The 21043-nt window shown below is 46.6% G+C and overlaps 1 protein-coding gene across 1 annotated transcript in view; it reads right to left on the bottom strand.

Annotated features, from left to right (window-relative positions):
* SEPTIN9 (septin 9) overlaps positions 1 to 6541 on the bottom strand; it is a 119710-nt gene extending 113169 nt beyond the window's left edge. Inside the window, exon 1 of the mRNA XM_065647925.1 lies at positions 6481 to 6541. Coding sequence (XP_065503997.1) covers positions 6481 to 6502 — 22 coding nt within the window. The 5' untranslated portion in view covers positions 6503 to 6541. The remainder of the gene's footprint in view (positions 1 to 6480) is intronic.
* Between the last annotated feature and the right edge of the window lie 14502 nt (positions 6542 to 21043).

The following is a 21043-nucleotide window of genomic DNA, read 5'->3' as shown; positions in this document are numbered from 1 at the left end:
AGTTACAGTAATGCTAGTCCTTCAGGCTGCGTAAGTCTGAATCGTTCAGTAAATACTCAACAATTCAGAGTCATAACCTACTTGCCAAAAAAATAAAAATTAAAAGGTGACATTTTAAATCCAAGGGTAGGATGTGGTGGCTTTGGTACAGTTTGAGCACAACTCAAACATATTTCTCAGTATTATGCCCGATTTGATAAAACATGCTCTCTTAAACACACAAAGGCAGGACACCAAAGGGGAAAAAACCCTTCATGCGGCAGGCAGGGCTACATGAGCACATAATAAAGGTCTGATTTGAAGGATTTCCTGGTGCTTCTAGCTATTGACCTCTAGATAAAAATAATACAGCACACATGACTGTTTTTATCACTAGAACACTGAAAAATCAGCAAGGTCAGAAACCTTCCCCAAAGCAAACCATTGGACAAGGGGAATTACAACATTTCAGGATTGGGCTGGAAACAACATCAACTCTAGTTGCTTCAAATTAAATTCCACGCAGGCAACAAATTATGTTTCATCCTCATTCCTGATTTAAATATATATATATATATATTTAAATTGGAAGCAAAGTCACATTGGATAAAAAATGGAAATTGAATATTAGGAGAGCAAAGCAGTTGTGAGAGCTGGTGGCTGACACCCCTGGGCAGGCTGGGACCTCCCCACCAGCTGAGTCTGTGGGTGACACTTGGTCTTCTGCAGCCCAGAGCTGGACCTTCCCTGCAGGCAAACCAAAGCCTCCAGCCTCCTTAACTCACAGCTTTTCATCAACTTTAAATCCACTCAAACAAAGCCCTGCCACCTCCCATGGTCTATCATGTGCAAGTCCTTTGTCCTGACTTGTAATGCACTGAGATCTGTTATTCTTCTCAGCAACTTTTATTTGTACAAGTCCAGGCACTTATAACTCAGCCACTGAGTCATTCAAGAACAGCTCTCAGCAGTAACTGTTGAGGGCATCTTGTCCTCATTTCCTTTGTTTATTCTGTCCATTACATAAAGCTATAGGCAATCCTTGTTTCCCTTGATAACATCAAAAACAAAGCAAACTTGCACCCAGAGGCTGCTCTTGAGGATCAAGACTTCAGCTTGCTCCCCAAGTACATGCACTCAGTTTCTCTGGCACCACCACCGCAGCCTGCAAAGGGACGTGACTCCGGATGAGCTGAGGGAACAACAGTGTCAGGGACCTTCTGCATCCCCAGCAGCTGCTTTGGGGAGAGCTGCTGGGTGCTGAGCTCATCCCAAAGGGAGCTGGTTCCTCTGCAGATTGTCCCTTGGCGAATGCTCTCTGCCCCTGGGAACTGGAGCCTGAGCTCCGTTATTCCCTTGGTCCCCAGAATAGCCATAACTCCCACACCAGGAAATTATGGGCTTTCTTGAGCATTACCGTGACCTTTTTCATTTCCATTATGCCTTTAGTTGTCTCCTCCCTCTACACTCCTTTGCTAAATAAATCTCTGAGCTGTACAAAGTGTTTCCTGTAAATACTCCTCATCTGGCATAGACAAAGGAAAAAAAAAAAAGAAATAAAACCCCTTCTGCTACTAGTTCCAGCTTGCAGTCATCTCTCCAGTTTAACTTCCATCTGCTTGACCTGGGAGCCTCAAAAGCAGCACATTGTTTGAGGGAAATGAAAGGGACAGTTACATGCTCTGGGCATCAGATTCAAACCTGCCCCTGACTGAAATTAAAAGTTCAGGTTATGAAGGTAACTCATATCCCGCTTCAGATCAGACTGCTGCAGTGCAATGATGAGTGTTAAAGCTTGAGCAAAGAACTGCACAACGAGCCCCTTTCTGCCCAGCACAACCAGTTGTTTTCACAAATATAGCATTGCTGGACAAAAACTTTTCCTTGCCTGTCCTAGTGCCATCCTATCTGATGCTGGTCTCTGCTCTAGAGATGGCTGAGCCCCGCTGAGCTCTCCGAGAGGCTGTTTTGTGCACGCGAAAGTGGAAGTCGTCTCACAAGCACAAAGCTGGGATTTTCCCTTCCAGGCTTCTGCAGCGATGGACCAAGTGTCCCATCGCGCAGCAGCTGCAGGGCCTTTGCAAGCCCACACCATCACCTGAACGATGGGTTACAGGGAAGGAAGCAGTTTCCCAGGGAGTGAACCCCCCTCTTAAACACAAACCCTTTAAAGGATGCTTCAAGCTGCCCTTGTCACTGGTAAGTCATCACAGGCCACTGTGGGAACAGGCTGACTCACCAGTGACTGTGTCACCTCTCCCACTGCTTGCAGCCTGCGATTTCCATAGGGAACAAGGGCTGCCTGAGCACGGCTGGTCTTCCTGAGGACACAGACCAGGCAGGAAGGGAAACTCCCTAGTGTGGTGTTGGACACCCTGACATGGCCAGTTCGCATCACCCCGAGGGACAGGTGGGTCCCATCCCTTCCCACATGCCACCAGGGAGGTTAAAAAGCAAGCACACACTTCACACATCTATCCGACATGTTAAACTGACACAAATCGCTGCGATAAAGACTTCCACCTCTTCCACAGACTTCACCCTGAATTTGTATCCCACCTCATGCTGCAAACCCCACAGTATGTCTTGTCTAAGAGGGGACAGTTTTGCCTCACACAAGAAGCCCCACTCGCTATCTGTGACCAGCAGCTTTGGGGAGGGATTTCCCTGCAAGCAGGGAGTTACTCTCTGCAGCAACATCTCCCCCTTCCACATGGCACCGCTTCTCCTTGCCCACCCCAGGTTGGTACGGGAAGATGATCGGTGTTTCAGGGAAGCAGATAATTACCCCGTTGGGCCCCACATGACTGCTTGTTATTTTCTGCATATATCTGCATGTTGCGGTTTCTTATTTGGCTTTCTCTACAGGCCAGATTCCCTTGCTTCTCCAAACTATTTCCTAACAGATGTCAGGATGTTTTGCTACCTCAACTAAAGCTTTACCACTGCCTGCAGACACCAGCCAAACCTGGCAATGGCAGAGCACCCACCCAAACCCATCACACTGATCCTGCCACCCCAGCACATTCTGGCACTGATAAGAGAATTATTTTTATAACAAGACTACATCAATCATCACAAGCCATCAGAAATATATGACAGCTGATTGCACTGACATTTATGGCAATATATTACATCAGCATACAAGTAAAATATAACAATTGTGCTTTCTGGTTGGACATCTCCCTGTCCCACCTCATTTTCTATGGTAAGGAAGCACAAAGTGAGTTTGCTGGGTCTGACACCGGCTGCCATCAACAGCTTTGACAGCTGCTAAGGCACAGGAACAGATAAACCAGCCCAGAGGACAGAGCTCCTTCCCCAAAGTTTCCCAGTCTAGATAATGCCAAGAACTCTAATTTGACTTATATTCTATTGCCCATGCTCTATAGAGAATATTTTTGTTAGTTATGGCACAGGAAAAAATTGCAATGATCAGATCACAGTTCTCACTGTCACTCCTGCAGTATTTCTTCTAGCCTTAGCTCATATCTGAGGAGTTATTTCTCCCTAAGTGCCTAAGCAATAAATTAGAAGTCCACAATTTAGGTAAAGGTGGGTCATACATAACCATTATGGGTAATTCTAGAGGTACTGTAATTAGAGCAATCCTTATTTCAGTGTATGCCAACATCTTATATAAACCTGAAACTGCAAAGGGTCTTTGGCCAAAACAATTTGCCCCGTTCTTGAAAATACCTATAAATCATCACATCATTTATCACGAGTCCTGTCTATTGCTTCTTTGGCAATGCAATTGTGCTTGAGTAATGAAAAATGAGAATCAAAAAATCCTTAAAAATAGTATTCCAGGACAAGTAAAACATCTCAGGAAAAAAAAAAAATCTCTCCTTGCCTGAAGCATCTGAAATAATAGACATCCCTAAAGCAAACATGTAAGAGCTGGCTTCAGTGGCAGTTATTGCTCATTTTTAACTTGCTCTGTAAAATCCCCTTTTCACCCCCTCCCCTCCACCTAGTGCTGCTACTGGGAAGTTGCACGAAAAAAAGTGCTACTGGCACAAAGGTCTGAGCCTCTCTGCTGTAAGAGGTAAAGCATCCAAAGGCAAACTCTTTATATCCCAACCACACCTACATGGCATGTCCTCAAAAGTCAGAGCAGATGGGTAATGATTTCCCCTGAAGTACTTTAGGAAAGGTAAATCTGGCCCAGGGTGGGGAGCAGCCTGCTAACAGGAGAGCGCTACAGCAGTGCTGTGTTCATAGAGGAGGATGGAACTGGAGCGTCAGGTCCATGAAGTCAAGCAAGATCCTCCAGCTGGGTGCAGAGGGACCTGGTCCACAGAACAGATCCAGAATATACTGGAGAGGAGCAAACAAAACCAGCAAGGGATGCTCCCTAACCTCAAAACATGTTTAGAAAATGCTTTTTGGTTCCTTTTGTCATCATTTTTGGGAGATTCTCAGCCAGGCACTGCATTTCCAGCCTGTCAGGGGTTGTCAGCAACGTGCTTGGGAAGCACAGTCTTTGCAGCCGAGGAGTCACTTTGTCACCACACCAGTTTCTTTGGCAGGAGAAAGCTCAGAGGCTCTGCAGCCACTTTTACATCTTACTCCTGTCTTGGAGAAATCATCTGGATTCCCAGTGAAATTCCCCAAAGCAAGTAAGCATGGCTGTTCCCTGATTTGTAAAACCACCAGGTTGATGGGACAGGAGGGCTGGCTCAGCCCCACACAGAGGTGGCAGCTCTCCAAACACAGCCTCCCCAGCAAGGTGGGTGATTCATCCAGCACTCTTCTGCCTGATGAATCAGCAAGAGGCACAGCCCCAGCACAGCACGGCCAGGAACTGCAATGCCGAAAGCAAAACCTTTGCAACACACAAACGAGAGCTGCTCAGAAGAGCTGCCTGTGCTTTTTGCAAACTTAGCGGTGGTTACAGTGCAATTACCCTGCTGCTTCAATGTCACGTATCCTGGCTAGTGCAATTCTTCTGTTCGTTTTCCTTAAATAACTGCCCCAAACCAAGGGAAATCTCAAGCAAACAGAGCCTTTACAAAATAAAACTGCAGGCCCTGTTGAATTAAAGGTTCTAACCACATGTCAACCCACCTCATCTGCAACACCCAGCAAAGGTGGGTTTGGACACTCACCAAAGACACAATCACATCAGGGGCTTTGCAGCACCACAGCTTCAACCCAAAACAAGGAAAGCAACTAAGGAGCACTTGGCCTCACTGGCAAGAAGTCATATCATCAGGTCATGCAGTACTGGCAGCTTTTGCTTATGACTGCTGGTTATCCCCAGACCTGTTCTTGCACCACTCCTGCCTGCTTTAGGGCTGCTTTATCCACTGTCTGCAGCTCAGGAGCCCTGAACAAACAACAGCTTCCCTACACACAATGCACGACCATTAATGCCCACTGTAATCCATTACAATGTGCTAATAATCATGCTTAGGCTTTCTCAGGTTCCCATCATACAAGCCCTAATAAAACCTCTCCAGCAGTCCATTTAGCAACACTAATGAGAGAATAGAAATGTGCAAGACAGAAGTCTTACTAATAAATGTTAACTATCAACAGGCAGCAGCATCACACAAGGGATTTTCCAAGCAAACACAAACCCCCAGTTCCTGTGGCTTATGAGCTCAGGCTGCGGCCAGTTGGCCATGACGTGGCTCATTGCCTCTCAGCTGCCCCGAACACCCCTGTGGTGCAGCCAGACCTGTGACTCAGGACATGAGGAGGTGGCCAGCACGGTGACACCGTGTGCCTGCTGCAGCCAGGGTGAAGCAGGGCAGAACTGGGCTTACAGTGCACAGAGTCATGGGCTGGTAGCTGGAATGAGCAGAAATCAGCTGTGGAGCAAAGTCCTGCACCTGGAGGAACTGCTGGAGGCACCTGAGCATACGGGGTGAGCAATGAACCTTTCACAGGAGATGTGTCTGCTCTGGTGCACTAGCCACTTCTTGGGACTGCTCGCAGATTTTCACAGAAGGGTCAAGAAATCATATCAGTGATGGTTGCTTGCTCCCTTGTTAGCTGGGGAGAAAAGAGCCTGTGAGAGCAGAGCCCTCACCACACACGGCAAGACCAGGAAAGCCAGGATGGGGAGCAGGGAGAGGACAGTCCCACAGCATTAGGGGATCCCAGCTCTTCCACCCCCGATTTGGAAACCCATCCAGCCCCAACCGCAGCTGGTGTCACACACAATGTTTTCATTTCAAACTGCATCTCAGCACTGGATCTCACCTCATGCTGGCACAGGTGCCTTCTGAATAATGAACTCCTTGCCACCAGCGCAGAGTTTTGCCTGTAACAAGCTGCCTCCCTGGATTTGTTTTGCTTTTTAAGCCTTTTCTACTGATCAACAGTGTGTGTTTATATGCAGTAAAACAGCCATTTGCTCTGCTACAGAGCCACACAGAAGGAGAAGGGCCGTGCAAGTTGTACTTTTTTTAAAAAAATTTTTCTTTTCTCAGTACAGACACAAAGAGAAAGGGGCAGAGAGAGGCAGCGGGGCAGCAGCTTGCTCACCTGAATATGAGGATTTCTTCATGCCGTCGCTTCAAGCTGTGACATGGGAGTGGGAGCAAGGTGTCAGGGCAGCAGTCCCTGGGATGCCACGGTCCTTGTGTTGGGGCGGACAGGGAGGGGACGCGGGCTCTGCCACCGCATCCACGCGTGCAGCTCCAGCGCTCCCATTAATTAGTACACACCTTTCCCAATCTCACACACACAGTTATGGGCTGTTCCAACTCTCCTGGCACTGGCAGGGGTAAGAGCAGGGCTCAGTCTTCCCAGCAGCTGCACTTTATCCCCTTGGAAAACAAATGGTCCCCGGGGATTACTCCTGCCAACTCCCAGCCTTGGAAATCCCAGTGTATTTAGTGGGTGCAACAGAGGGAAGGGAGGGAATTTGATGCCTCCAGCCCAGCACACCCCACAGCTTTGATCCAGCCCTTGGCTGCCGGAGCCGCTGGGATCAGCCCTGCCCTCAAATCAGACAGTTTTTAGTGCAAAGTACATTGCTGGCCTGTCAGCAGCCTGCAGTGCAAACACCTCTTTCCTGTTCAAACCCACACGTAAAGGACTTATTCAAGGCTGTAAATTGAGCGAGACGCTTGTGCAGGCTTATGATACAGGGAGAGCTACATAGAAGTGGTTGCTCACTGTTTGTGGGGATGCTGAGAGCCACATACCACATAACCAGCTCCCCAAAGCACAGGGATCTGGCATCTCCCCCAAGTCACTGGGGGAGAGGAGGCTCCATTTTGCAGTTCCATATGTGCCTCAGCACGTGGGTCTGTCTGGAGAGCAGACACTCCTGATCAGTCCCTTGTGAAATGCACGTCGGACAATCACTGAAGCAAATGCAATAAGCTGGGGGCATTATTAACACAGAGAGGAAGACTGAGCAAATTAAGATGGGCTATGACTAAGGGCACCGTGAAGCGCAGGAGCCTGAACTGCTGGAGGAAGGACTGTGCTGATGGCAGGACAGATTTCCCAGCCCGCTGGGGTGAGTCACCTGTGGGAAGGTGAACAGCACAAGTCCTGTCCACGTGAGACACTTCCACCAGCTCTAAGGCACCATTTCAGTCAGAAGGGGTTTCTGTTTGGTTTTTAGAATTTTCCACAATACCAGAAAAACTCTTCTGCCCCCCACCAGCCCTATGGATTAGGGCATTGCACAGAGACAAAGGAAAAGAGTCAATGAGCTGGATTAAGATGCTACAGTCCCATCAATATTTGTTACCATTTCTCAGCTGTAGATCATCATGTCTATAACAGATATTTTGAGATTGTCTGAGCCTCTCTCAGGCACTTAGTGCAAAATATGAAGAGCTAGCTGAAATCACTGGGGGATTCAGTGCTAAGCAGCCAGACTTTGCACTAAAACTGTGCAGGAGCATTCACATATTCCCAGGTTTGGAGCAGCAACAGCTTTACCCACTACTGCATTACTCTCATGATGCAGTCTCCAGCTGGGAGATGTTAGCAAAAAACTCCATCATCGGAAAAACTTCTGAACCAGCAAAGCTTTGTTGCTTAAGTAAACATACATCTAAGCACATAGTAACAATATCTGACTCTTTCCACAGGTGCTTTTGAAATCATTAGTCACAATTTATGGAGGAGAAACAATAGCACAGTGACTTGCCTCATCTCATACACCAAGTAAGGGCAAAGTCAGGAGCAGAACCCGCTCCCAAAAGTTAATCCCCCTGTTCTCCTCTTGCCTGCATCTCTCTGATGGGCACAACTACCTTTAATACTCAACACTCACAGGGATACACTTTACAGAAGATCAAAAGACAACTTTCTGCTCTTCTCACATATGGGTGTATGTGCACGTGTAAGCAATTAAGTGTGATAACATGTGCACAGTTAAGTGTATGGTTCCACATGCGTGTGATTACATGTGCAAAGTGTACCTGCAGCTTTGCGGGGCTGCTGGTGAGCAGCGTTTTCGGAGCTGTGGCCAGGGTGCAGCCATCTGATCAGCCTGACTGCACAAATACAAACAGCAAATTGTGGAGCAGGCTTTCTACCGCGGGGCCAAACAAACACGATGAGACAGAAAATGGCTGAAGGGATTTATTTTTTTTTTTCTGAAATACTGTCTGACAAAGAATCCTTTTCTTTGGCTGCCCAGCCTCAGAATTACCAAGAGAATCAGTCACTTGGCTCAGAAGAGAAGGTTAATGTTTAATACAATGCAAAGCCCACAGGCTTCAGATAGGTAAGTCATTTATAGCTTTTTTTTTCCCCCCTTTCTTTCGTGAGATTAGTGAGGGGATTTATTGCTCCTGAAAGCGAGGGATTGGGACTGCTGGCTCAGCCTGCATGAGTCTCATGCGTCCAGGCCTGCCAAACCAGCTCAGACCTGACCTGGCGTATGCACCCATCCCACGCCAGTCCTGGGCATCCCCTCTGCCAAATGCATCATTCTGGCCCTCCTCTGGCATACTCTCCGTGCTGGCGAAGGAGCAGAGCTGGGCTCTTCAGAGAGACCATGTCAAATTTACTTGTCTCCATCTCGTGATGCCCAGCTCCACACACACAGCAGTGATTTTTTGGGGAGGTGAGCATGGGCAGGCTCCTCTGAGCCCAGTGACACCCGCGCCCACCAAGGCTGCAGATGCTGCACCTCCCACAGCAGCTGTGAGCCTGACCAGCTGTGGTGCCCTCAGCAGCTGGTTCTTCATGGCTTAGTCTGTAACACATGTTATAGTTTCACTGTAGGCATAAAGGGCATTTTCTGCAAGTGGTATGTGCTGCATCTCCCCCAGCAGCATCCTCCAGGCAAGCATGTTCCCTACCGTGTGGGGATCCTGCACCAAGATACGCAATCTTCCAAACCAAACATAATACAGCGATCAGAGGAGCAAGAAAGAAGAGCATCACCGGCACATACAGTGGGCTGGGGCAGGGAACCAGAGGCCCAGGAAAAGATCAAGGTGAGGGAGAGACTGGCAGAGGCAACAGCACCAAGTCATGCATACTACAGTGAGGAGGAAAGTACAGAAATAAGGACAAGCCCCCAGGGAAAAAACTGCAATCTCATGGACTAGCACAAAGCTGGACATTAGGGTATGCTGAGCTGTGGAACTGCATCTCTCAAGCTCTCAGATCAAGTTTCTCATCTTGCAAAAGGGGAGGAAGGTTGAGTTTTCCCAGGGAGAGGGGAGGTGGGGGTGTGTTACTCAGTGCTGCCCTGGGGCTCAAAAGTTGCTGTTATGGCAGAGAGCAGAGCTCCCTGGGTGACCAGCAACAACGATAAGCAGGAATTTATCATGCAAAGACCTGCCAGTGAGCAACAAAGCAGGCCTGAGCCTCCTCTTTGGGGAACAGTATCTCTAACTGATTTAGAGGTAGAAACTCAGGTGACAGGACTATAAACCACCCACATTTCCCTTTCCAGCTCTGGTTGTTTTATATATGATCCTCCAAGCAACCTTTTCCTGACCAATTGCTCTTCAGTGGCCATGAGGCTGAAGAGAGGATGCAGAGTTTTCCACCCTGCTCAGTGCAGAGAAGCAGCTGTCAAGCCAGGCACAGTGTGAGCAGAGGTACTGCACAGAGAGATCATTGCAAAAGCCTTGCAAAACTCAGCTCAGAGAGCTCCTGGGTTCAAGGGAGGGGAAGAGAGGAAAGGGACCACATAGAAGGTGAGACCTTGTGGCTTCTGTCTAAGAAAAAGCTACCCCTCACTGCCCAGAGCCTGTGGTTGCACCAAGGGTGGCTTTCGGCGCTGCTGCACATGCAACAGGACCTGACTCACCCCATGTACTTTGGAAAGTCCAACAGCTCAGATGCAATAAGTCAGCAGGAAAGGGCCAGGGGTTCCAGTCACTGAACCCACCCCTGGAGCCCCGTGCCAGCAGGCTGGCTGCCAGCAGCCCAGCTCAAAGTTCAGAACGTGCTCTGTGCCCTCTCCAGTGCACAACTCCTATTGTTGGTGCCCAGGACAGCAAGATGCTCACAAGAAAGGACAAGAGTCAATCGACCAGCACTGGATACTTGCAACACTGGCAGAATCTGCCCTCCTTTCTGCTGCCTTCTCGAGGAAACTAAAATACTATGGCACCTCTGATCACTCTCCATTTCCCCTGGAGCCCTAAGGAGTGCTCATTCACACAATGTGCTGGTTGTGCCACTGGTAGTTAATCCTTACAATACCCTGGTTACTTAAGTTCATAATTATCCTCATTTCGTTATAAAAAATAGACACATTTTTAATGGCTCTGAGAAAGGGTTACTGAAGCTGGGATTGAAACTCATGCTTGTTTAACCTGTTCCTACCCAACTTTACTGCTGCAGGAATGTTGGGTCTGCCAGATCTGAGCTCAGTGGAGCCTGCCATATAAAAACATACCTGCCCAAATCTTGGAGAGGGAGATAGAAATCAAAGTCTCTGACAGCACTCCTGGATAATACAGGCTTTGCCAAGAACAGCATGCAGAGGTCAGGAGGACTGATTGGCAGTGACCTGGAACCGCTTTTCCCAGCATTTGGGGACAGTTCAGCACAATTCACATGCAAGGAGCCTCCAAAGCCCTGACTTTTTCAGTAGGCACATATATATCCTGCAGCTGCTCTGATGCAGCAGCATGGCTCTCAAACTTGCAATGAGGAAACAAGGGATAGGTTTATGAAATGCATTTAGCGTGACCTGTAATTCGTGAGCAAAAACCCCACCAAATCACAGAGATGGGGCAGTCAGATGTGCACCAGAGGAGCTTGGGTCCACGTGGATGGAGGATCTCCCACTTGAAATGATGGCTGAGATCTTAAGTTAAATCTGACTTATCAAGTGCACAAGGCCCATTTTCCTGTCCCAGGATCACCAGGGACAGTGTGCTCACCAGTGAGTCCTTGTGTTCCCAAATACTCATGCAGACCTGCTTGCCAGACCCAGGGAGACCAAACAGCAGTGACATTACGCACCACCACAGCTGAGATTTGCCATACTCCAGTTCTGAGCCACGTTCTCCTTGCCAGTGGCCACAATTTAATGCAGCTCTCCCCTTCCCTGCTCCACAGCAGGAAAACACAGATGTTCAGCCTCTCAGCATCAATTCACAATGCTCAGAGACAGGAGGCAAGGCAGCTGTGTTGATCTAAAGCCTCATGCATTAACTCTGCTTTTCCCAGTGGCTGATTCATTGGTTAGGACACAGCACAGCCAGCAACAGCCAGACTCTGTGGTCTTAAGTGCATATGGTTATGAGGTAAATAATTTAGCAATGTGTTTCCCAACTCCTTTCCCTGTGATTTCATCTGACAAAGAAACACCAAAGACCCACAGCTTGGCAGTATCATCATATATGGTCCAATGGTCATGCTGTTCTCTTCTCTGGGCTGATGGTTATGGTGAGGAAGCAAATAACTTAATGAAGCAATTACTTATATCAAATCAGCAGGTTTTGTTCTTTTCTTCTACCTTAATTATGAGAAACCAGGAAGAATGTTCAATTACTCAAGGCAGAATTTCATTACCAAACAAGATAGCATCTGCTTGACCACAAGGTACATCAGATGGCCATTTCCATAGAACAGCCTCTCCCATGGTTAGGGGAGGGAACACTTCAACCTGAAATTAAAGTTGAAGAGTGTGTGAAGAGACAAAAATTACAGGCAGTAGGCCAATGCCCATTCAATAGCAGGAAAAATCCCTGAACGTAAGGGAAATCTGAATGAAAGGTCATAAGTGTTTTCCGTTTTGAATAGCCCCAGCCTCTGAAAACAAAACTCTTCAAGGTGTTTCATGAGCTGACCCACATGAATACCTCCCCTTCATAATCATTGTAAAATCCTGGCATTTCTGAAAGCAGCCCCAGCTGAGCACTTTGAAACTAGCTGCAAGTTTGAAAAAACAGGTCAAACTCTCAAACCTTAATCCACTTTTTCACAAATATACAACCCTGCTTTATGGCTTTTACGGTCTGAGTTTTAGTTGAATCTACAAGGAATGAAGCAACGACCATAGCTTTGTGTCAATCACATCCTTCCAAAGAGGTACAGAAGAGATCTGGATCTTACTTGCCACCAAGTGAGAATATCACTGGTTTTTATCCAAGCATCATATATAACCCAGCACAGGGGCTGCCCTTGGTCAGATCAGATTGTCAGGTACATTTTCACAAGTGCAATTTAGAGAAGCGAACACACACCCCTTGGGAAGGAGGAAAGGTGGAACAGAGGCAGAGTGCTGGAGCTCCAGAAAGCCAGGCTTACTGGTCCACTGCACCTGAATGGACACAAAGAATGGGACTAAACTTCTGAGAGCAGAGGGACTGCATACCATCATCCTGACCCTCCTCAGCAGCAACCAGATGGGCTGCAGACCTCAGCATATGCCAAGCAAAAAGCCGGGCACGATGGTTTTGCTGCTGTTGTAGCTGCTTATGTTTAGAGACATCCGTGGGCACTTAGGGAATAGCACAATCATTCTTAAATCTATGCTTAACTCTCTGCCTGCCATGATTTTTAAATCAATCTCTGAATGCAACTCCCAGTCCTGCAAGTGTGATCCAGAGCACATTCTTAAATGTGCGAACTTAAATGTTTGCTGCCCATATTTGCAAGCGTGTGAGAGGCACAGGGTGCCCCTTTGCTTTGACAGCCCTTAATGGAGAGGCAGACCCAGATGCAGAGGGGGAAGACACTGGACAGGAGCCATGGGGCCTGCTAGAACTGGAAAAGGGGAGCAAGGAACTGGAAAAAAGAATCAACAACAATAAAAGAGCCCACAGAAAATGTGGATAAAGGAAAACCACAGAAGGATCAACAAGAGTCTGCCTATAATCACTACCAAAGCAATTACAGAATTAGGGAAGATTTATAACAGACTGAAGAGCTGGATACTTGGCACATGGTGTGGAAAAGCTGTAAGGAGGGAATTCTGTGTGCTGGCAGCAGGCTCGGGAGCCGCAAGTGATGCAGCCTCAGCAGTTCTGTCCTATACAGAGCAATCTGAGCAGCATTTTGGATGCCTTTTCTTGTACCTCTCAGCTTCCAACTATAATTTGGTCCAGTCATCAATTCCAAGTCTTAAAAACCAAAACAAACAGAATTTATTTATGCAGAATGTTGAAAAAATATGAGGACAGATTAATAATAGCCACCGTTTCCTTAATGCTATAACAGTGCAGTTTCTAGCCAGCACTGGCAGCTCTTATGGAAGCAAAGTACTATTATTCAACTTCGCAGGTGGGGAAACCAAGATACAAAAGGGCTACAGAAAGCAGCTGGTTTAACCCAGATCTAGAGTTATAAACCTGTACTATTATTACACATATAACTCCTGATATTCTTGAAAATTGATGTAGGTTTATCTATGATATACTGTCATCCAGCATTAGCCATCACTTTTGCCTCTGCTTCACATGCTAAGGACATAATTCCATTGTTATTTTCTCTTTTCTTACACTGACACATCTTCATTTCTTATTTTTCTTTATCTTCCATCTATATCATTTACTCTAGAATTTAAAAGGATTTTTGCCATCAACTAGCAGCACCTAAAATGCCTGCACAAGACTTGAGGCAGTGGACAGACCAGCCTCTCAAAACCAACACACTCATTTCCAATCAACTCATACATGAACAAGCCCTAAGCCTAGAAATCCAAGACTTCCAGATTATTTGGGTACAAGTACCTTTGCAGCTCCAGAAGAGCCCAGAGGATTTTCCCATTGACAGCAAAAGGAGCAAATCGAACAGACAAGGGAGCTGCAACAGGCAGTGGCTTTAAAAGGTAAAAAATCAGCTTCATCTAAAGCTCAGCAGTGCCAGTAATGAAGCAGCCAGGGCTGCCTTCACACCCAGCTCCGAGCTGATCAATCAAAATGAATCATTGCTTGAGAGAGACAAGGAAAGGAGTAATTTAAACACTGAAACAAGCCTGCTGCAGTTCAGCAGGTAACAGCATGACTGACCTAACATACCCACCTCAAAGAGAGACTGGAAACAGGCTTGAGAGGGAGGGTGCAGGGAGCATCTGTCACAGTCATGGTTAGAGCAGGGGGCTGGTGCTGCCAGGATCCTCCCAGTCCCCATGAGGGACTGTCCCAGTATCGCTGCTGGGGAAGCACCTTAAGAGCCTGAATATGTATTTTCACCTTCTGCATTTCTTGAAAAATATCATACGCTTTACAAACTGTGGCGATGTTTTAGCACTGACGGTCGCACTTTGCAGACGGTTCCTGTCACGGCAGCACCAGTGATAAATTGAGTAAATACAGCCATGCTATGCAAAGCTGCCTTTCTTCTTAATGAGAAAGGGACAAGGATAGCATTGAGGGTAACTAAGAAAATAGAGATGGAGTTTAATTCCAGTTCTGTATGAACTGGCAGGAAGCGCAAAATTGCATTGGGAAACGGCTGCATGAGAACAGAGGACTCGGGTCTCATTGCAGACCAGACCCTCATCCCTGCCAAAAAAAGCCGGGCAGCATCAGAGGCTCCTGACTGCTGTCAGGGGTTTAGTGGTGTGGGTTTGGGGGGTTTTTTTTTGGGTGGTGGTTTTTTTGTGGGGGGGGACTTTAAAGAGTCAGCTAGGGCTCTAGCTAGAGTATGAATGGTTTCCTAACAGAAATGATTTCAGAGTCTGGAGCAGTTTCAGGAGGAGCTTGCTGAGCTGGCTGGTGCCAGGAACTATGTGAATGTAGCAGCAAGGAATGTTTTCTCCCTCCTCATCCCCCCCACGCCTCTCGGCTGCTCCTGAGACAGCACTGAATGAATCAGAAAAAAGTCAATTGTCATCCAGAAAGCCCGGGGGGGGATCTGGCCTCTGTTTCCACAAAGGGAAACTCTGCAGAGTAGCTGGAGAAGTGGTCACCTGCTAGCAGGGTCACAGCACAAACCTCACCCGCAGCCAAAGGAAAACAGCTCTGCTCCAAGGAGAAGGAAAAACCAGGAACTATCAAAGGGATATTGTATAAGCCCTAGTGCAAAAGCCTTCCTGCTGTGGTTACATTTTAATAACTCATATTTCCGAGAGGAGCGGGGCGAGCGCTGCCTGCCGGGACTGGGAACAATGGCACCAGCCGGGCCCGCCGAGGTTCCTCATTCATCGCTTGCCCAGCGAGCTCCCAGCCTGGCCTGCAGCCCCGTTCCCTTCCCAGGCTCGGAGTCTGGCACAGCAGCCGCCTTCACGCAATTGTTTCCCTGCTTGACAGATTAATTTTCACTCTGGTTTTTGTTCTTGTCTTGCCCTCTTGTGGCTGGGCCAGAGATCAGACGATCCCCGCAAATGGGTGCACTGACACCATCCCTGCCGGACTTTGCGGTCACTGTCCGCAACAGGGCAAGAGCTTTGATTTATTTAACTTTGCAGCCAATATTGCTTACTGCTCCTTTTCCTATGAGGTCATTCTGCATGTATCAAAGTCAACCACAAATATTCCTTTTTTGCCTTTGCTTTTCTTTCCCTATTAAGATAAAACATACAGAAATAACTGCAGATGTATTCCCCCGGCAACGGCCTTTAGCCATCACCTTTCTGAAGGGAGTACATCCAAATCGTGATGATGAGCACTGACTTTGTGTGGCGAAAAGCAGTGGAAAGGAACAGCTTACCTAAACTGCTCAGAGATGCAGCTTCATGGTACCGCACATTTCAGTATTTACTCGCTGATCTGAACCCAAATGGATTCAGTTCTACCCCCAGGCAACTCATTAGTAGAAAAAAAAAAAAAAAAGAAATGTGTTGGGGAAATAATTCTTTCCAAAACATTCATCAAATTCTAATTTCACCAGACCATCTCTACAGCCACCTGTCGTAGCAAACACTGCATGTCTTACTTATGCATGTTGTTCTTTGTGGCAACATCAGCTTTCCCAAGGAGTCAGATGTAAGGTTGTTCATTCTGAACCAAAATGCAAGCTTTTGTGCAAAAATTTTAGCAGTCACCAGGTGGAGCTATTCATGATATTTCCATTTCTGTAGGTATTTAAACCATGAAGAAATATGGGAAAGTCAGCCAGCAGTGTGGTGCCAGGCTTTATAGAGGCTGAGCAGAAATCAGCCTGATCACTGTCTACAAATCTCTGCATAGAGTAATTCTCGAGCCACTACTTCCAAGCTCTGCATAAGCAAAAGAACACATGGTATAAATATATTGCTTCTTCCATTAAAGCCAAAGCATTTTTCTAATAATTATTACTAGCAGTATATGAGCAGTGCCTCTTAGCTCACCATTCTGATACAAGTATTAGAGGACACCAATACCCCTGTCCTTTCAGCAACATGGTAGTAACCTATTCCTACAGGTTTTCAAGAAGCAAGTTTGTCTTGCTGAGCCATGCCCATTTCGTTGACACTTCAATTTATCTAACCACAAAAGCAGCTTAGCCATTGACAAATTACACTGTTTATACAACTAACATTTCTGGAAGGGCATCTCTTTTCTAAGAAACCATGAGCACTTGCAAACCAGTCTTTTTTACAGAGAGCAAGAAAGCCAATGCAAAAGTGGTGCATGTGCCTGCCAGTTATAATTGAAATAATTTTAATAATTCATGCCTCATTACCTTGCCACATGGCAGTTCAAAGACCATCTCCTAATCCTTTAACCCATTTCTCCTGTGTCCTTTGGTTTGGTTTCTTAATCAGTGAAGAAACAAAATGGGGAACGCTCATCAGCACTTGCCCATGGGAACAAAACCCAAAGGGGAGCTGCTGAGTCCAAGATCTTAATCCCCTTCCTCCTATTCTTATTTTCCTGATTTGATCCATTGTCAGCTGGAAGAGCAAAGAAATGAGTAAACTATTTTATAACACCAAACAGTTGGCTGAAGCTGGAATTGCTTTATTGTGTGCTAGGTATTGTACCACTATGTGCAAGGGCTACTCTTGTTATTTAGCAGCTTCGTATGGCCAGTTAAGAATTGCTGGAAGATGCAGATTCCACATTGTGCATCTTTTTATCCTGGGATAACTCTTTTAGGCTTTTTCCAGCTCTGAGTTGTCCTCCGCATGCTCAGTCCCATGGCTGTGTCCTTTCTTGTTAGGGAGAATTAAATTTTGTAAGTTGTAGGAACAAAGCATTATATTTTTTTAATGGTTTTGAAGACTTCTTGTTGCCCCCTTCACCATTTAGTGAGATAACACCTAATATCTGTTTACTGTTTCTGTCCTATATGGGGAGATTGTGAACAAGTAAGGTGTAAAATTATTTATGACTGCAAGTATGGTCCTATTCACTTAGGAAAAGGAAATAACCTTGTAAAACCACATTCAATGTAAGCATGGTATATATTTACACACAGGAGGTGTCTCTCCTTCAGAAGCTTAACTTATGGGTATGAGGGGGACCAAACTACATATATGCAAACATGCATCAACATATGCAAAACAGCACTAGAATTAGATTTCAACACCAGAAATGCCAAGAGCAGAGACTATAATTTCTAAGCAGTTACTCAATATGTTTCAGCAAGCAGATACATAGAGCTATAGATAAACCAACTGATAGCTTAATGAAAGTTGGAACATGAAGAAAATCAGTCTATGCCATTGCCACCTCACCTACAGCACAGTTGACCCAGCCTACTCCAGGTTGTTGCTTTACTGAGCCATGTGTCTCCCAGCCCAGTACAAACCCCATCCCATTAGCAGCTAACCAGCATCCCAATTCCTCTGTGCCCCAGGCCCCATCTGCATCTCTGCAAAGGCACAGGGAAGGCTTCAGGAAAGCTGGTGGCACAGAAGGTGACAGCGTTCTCAAACCCCAGCAGAAAGAAGTGTATATGCCTATGGATTTCAGGATAGCATAGTCTCCTGAGAAACACAAGTCTTGGGCAGCTGGCAGCAGAGCCAGGGCAGGGTCACCTTGGGGAACTTTCCAAATACAGAAATCAAGCTTCAGGTGACATTGAAAGAGGTGATTTATGCCAGCTGACCTGTGGTATTTTAAACCAAACTTAACTAAGTCTAAGCAAACCAAGGTTTCTCTGAGCACACGCAGCTGTTTCCATGCCCTGGCTGCACCAAGTAGAGAGTGACTGACCCACCTACTCCCCTTTCTATAAAGTGCTTATCACACAAGTTGCTGTGCCTATGGATGGTCTGGATTCGAGTCCTCCCCGGTCTTTTCCCAGGATGGATGAATGCCCAGCAAGCAAAGTGATCTTTACAGGGAATTTATCAGGCAGCCTGAGCAGCACTTTAGAAGCCGAACGTTACCTTTGAAGCCCTAAAATAAGACCTTTTGCCATACCTCTCTACCTGCAGGGTGAGGACAAAGGTGATCAAACACAGGTTTCTTTCACAAATAAGCACTGAGCTGAAGAACACTCTTTTCCTGAACAGGAAGAGACAAGCACAATAAGCGTGACTCACAGAAAAGCTGCTTTGGTGACAGGCAGGGTGCTCAGCCCAAGAGGCCATTTCAACCTTTACACCCCATCCAACATGTCCTGCTCCTCTTCTCAAATGTTGCAGAACCAAGATGTTCAGGTGGCTATTTGTCTTCAGAATATTAATGAGAATTCTTAATTTCCCTTATCACTGTTCACAGCAACAAGCACTGCCCAGTTACAAAAATTTAAGATTTTCAAGCACCATCAAGTTGGATTTTCCAGTTTGTAGAAGAGTAAAAGTAAAGGTCACAGTTGTCATTACAGCTGTCTCCTTATTCAAAGCAGAGTGCTTTATAGTAGAGTTTGGCCCCAGTTCTAATCAGCATTCAGTACTGGAGAGCCTGGGGCTCTTCTGGTCTGGGCAAAGGGCCAGAAAGTGACTCTGAACAGAAAAAGCAAGCGAAGCCCATTCTGATTTCACTGAGCAAACCAGGTGAAATACAAAAATAAGTCAATTAAAACCACAAAGCTCTAATTCAATTTTATAGCATTCTTTCCAACATTAGCAATTAGTTACAGTAAAACAGGCGAGACAACTGATCTTTATTTTGGTTGTGTTCTTTTAAGAATGATACAAATGGTGCCTCAGAGAAACTGCTGCCAGCATGTAGCATAACTCGTACAAAGCATCAAAAAGGAGCCGTCGATCACGGACTGGATCAGAGCAGGAGTCCATCTTCCAATTCACAGCAAGGTGCCAAAGCCCTGTTCTGAACTGCTGGGAAAGATTATCTGCTCAATTCATCCTCTCTCAGAGCTGGCTGCTGATCCCTTCTCAATTCCCAGGCACATTGCACCCTTCAGCTTTGTGTAGCTGAATCTCCTCCAGCCTTTCCCTTCCAAAACCATGTTAAATTCTTTTAAAGGACCTCAAGCATTATCCAGTTCAACATGAAGAGAGAAGCTGACCATTTCTCTCCTCCCGCCCTGGCTACCCCAGGCAGCTCCATTGCCAACTTCCAACACATCCTGACCATATATTTAGTCTGTAGTAATTTGCCTTGTCTCGTGCAGATTGATTCCAAGCACAGGGATTACATATCCAGTGAGGCATCCAGCCCTCTCTGTAAAAGCCCAGAGTTGTGGATATTTGACTCATCATGCTGCTGCTGCCAGAATTTGAAACACTGCCTGGTCCAGAGCATCACTGTGAGTCAGAGGAGCCCAATGGCAACTCAGGGAGACAATCCCAAATATCCCTGTCTGTCTGCACTGAGAGGGTGTATGGAGTGGGGTGAGAGTTACCATTAGACTTGTTCAAGGAGAGGATCAATGCTGAGGGCACACTGAGTCCCCTTGGCAGTCCCACTCCAAAATGAATGCCCTCAACTGGGCACAGTCATGGGCATTTTTTGGCATAGGGTCTCAGGCACAGTAGAGTCACCACAGAGTCCTTAAAATGGCAAAAAATGTCAGCCTAACCCCCCACATTTTCAACTCAAGCTCATTCACTGCCTTTACAAGTAAAGACTGGGTTGAGACACATGGTTGTAGATAGATGACTGTCACTGATGTCAGACAACCTTCTCCTAAGGAATCCAGCCCCTTTGATTTGTTCATCTGTAAAGGTGGTATAACATGGCTGTAGAAGAATATCTGACAATTATTCCCAAAGGACTCTTATTCTGCTCCTGTACCAACCAGTGTCTTCAATCTAAGCCTGGAGGTAAAGCTGTTCAATCAAAGCAGATCAATAGTTTTGAAGAATCCCCTGCAGTGACCCAGCACAAAGTAGATGTGCACCATGGCTTGGAGCAAGGATGGCAGAGCAGGGTGGTGGAGGAGCAGGGTTTAGCATTCACTTCACAGATACTTCATGGCAGCAGGTAGGATTGAATGAACACCTTAAGTCACTTCGCAAGAAAGGGTGATTCAGGGCTGTTTAGACTGACCTGTGCCTTCCAGGTTGTAGGTACAAATGGACTGAAATTCAGCAGCAGAGCCATCGCTGCCTCAACCCCAAAGATCTACGCCCCTGGTCAAGCACACTACAGGTGAGACTGGCCTGGGGAGAGCAAATCTGATGTGCAAGAACAGGATGTGCTCAAGCTGGAAATAGTGCATAGAGCAGCACTGAGAGAAGAGCTATCGGGAATCATAATCCCTGCCTGGGGCAGAAAGTTTCTGCACTCAGCAGCGGGAATCCGGGCATTTGTGCACCACAGGTGAGAGATGTACATGCTGTAGGAGTCACTAAGACCCAGAGACATGGCAACAACTTGCACCT

The sequence above is a fragment of the Caloenas nicobarica genome, chromosome 18 (genome assembly GCF_036013445.1).
Source record: "Caloenas nicobarica isolate bCalNic1 chromosome 18, bCalNic1.hap1, whole genome shotgun sequence".
NCBI lineage: Eukaryota > Metazoa > Chordata > Aves > Columbiformes > Columbidae > Caloenas > Caloenas nicobarica.
The sequence above is the reverse complement of the archived record's forward strand: the minus strand, read 5'-3'. Positions and strand labels throughout refer to the sequence as shown.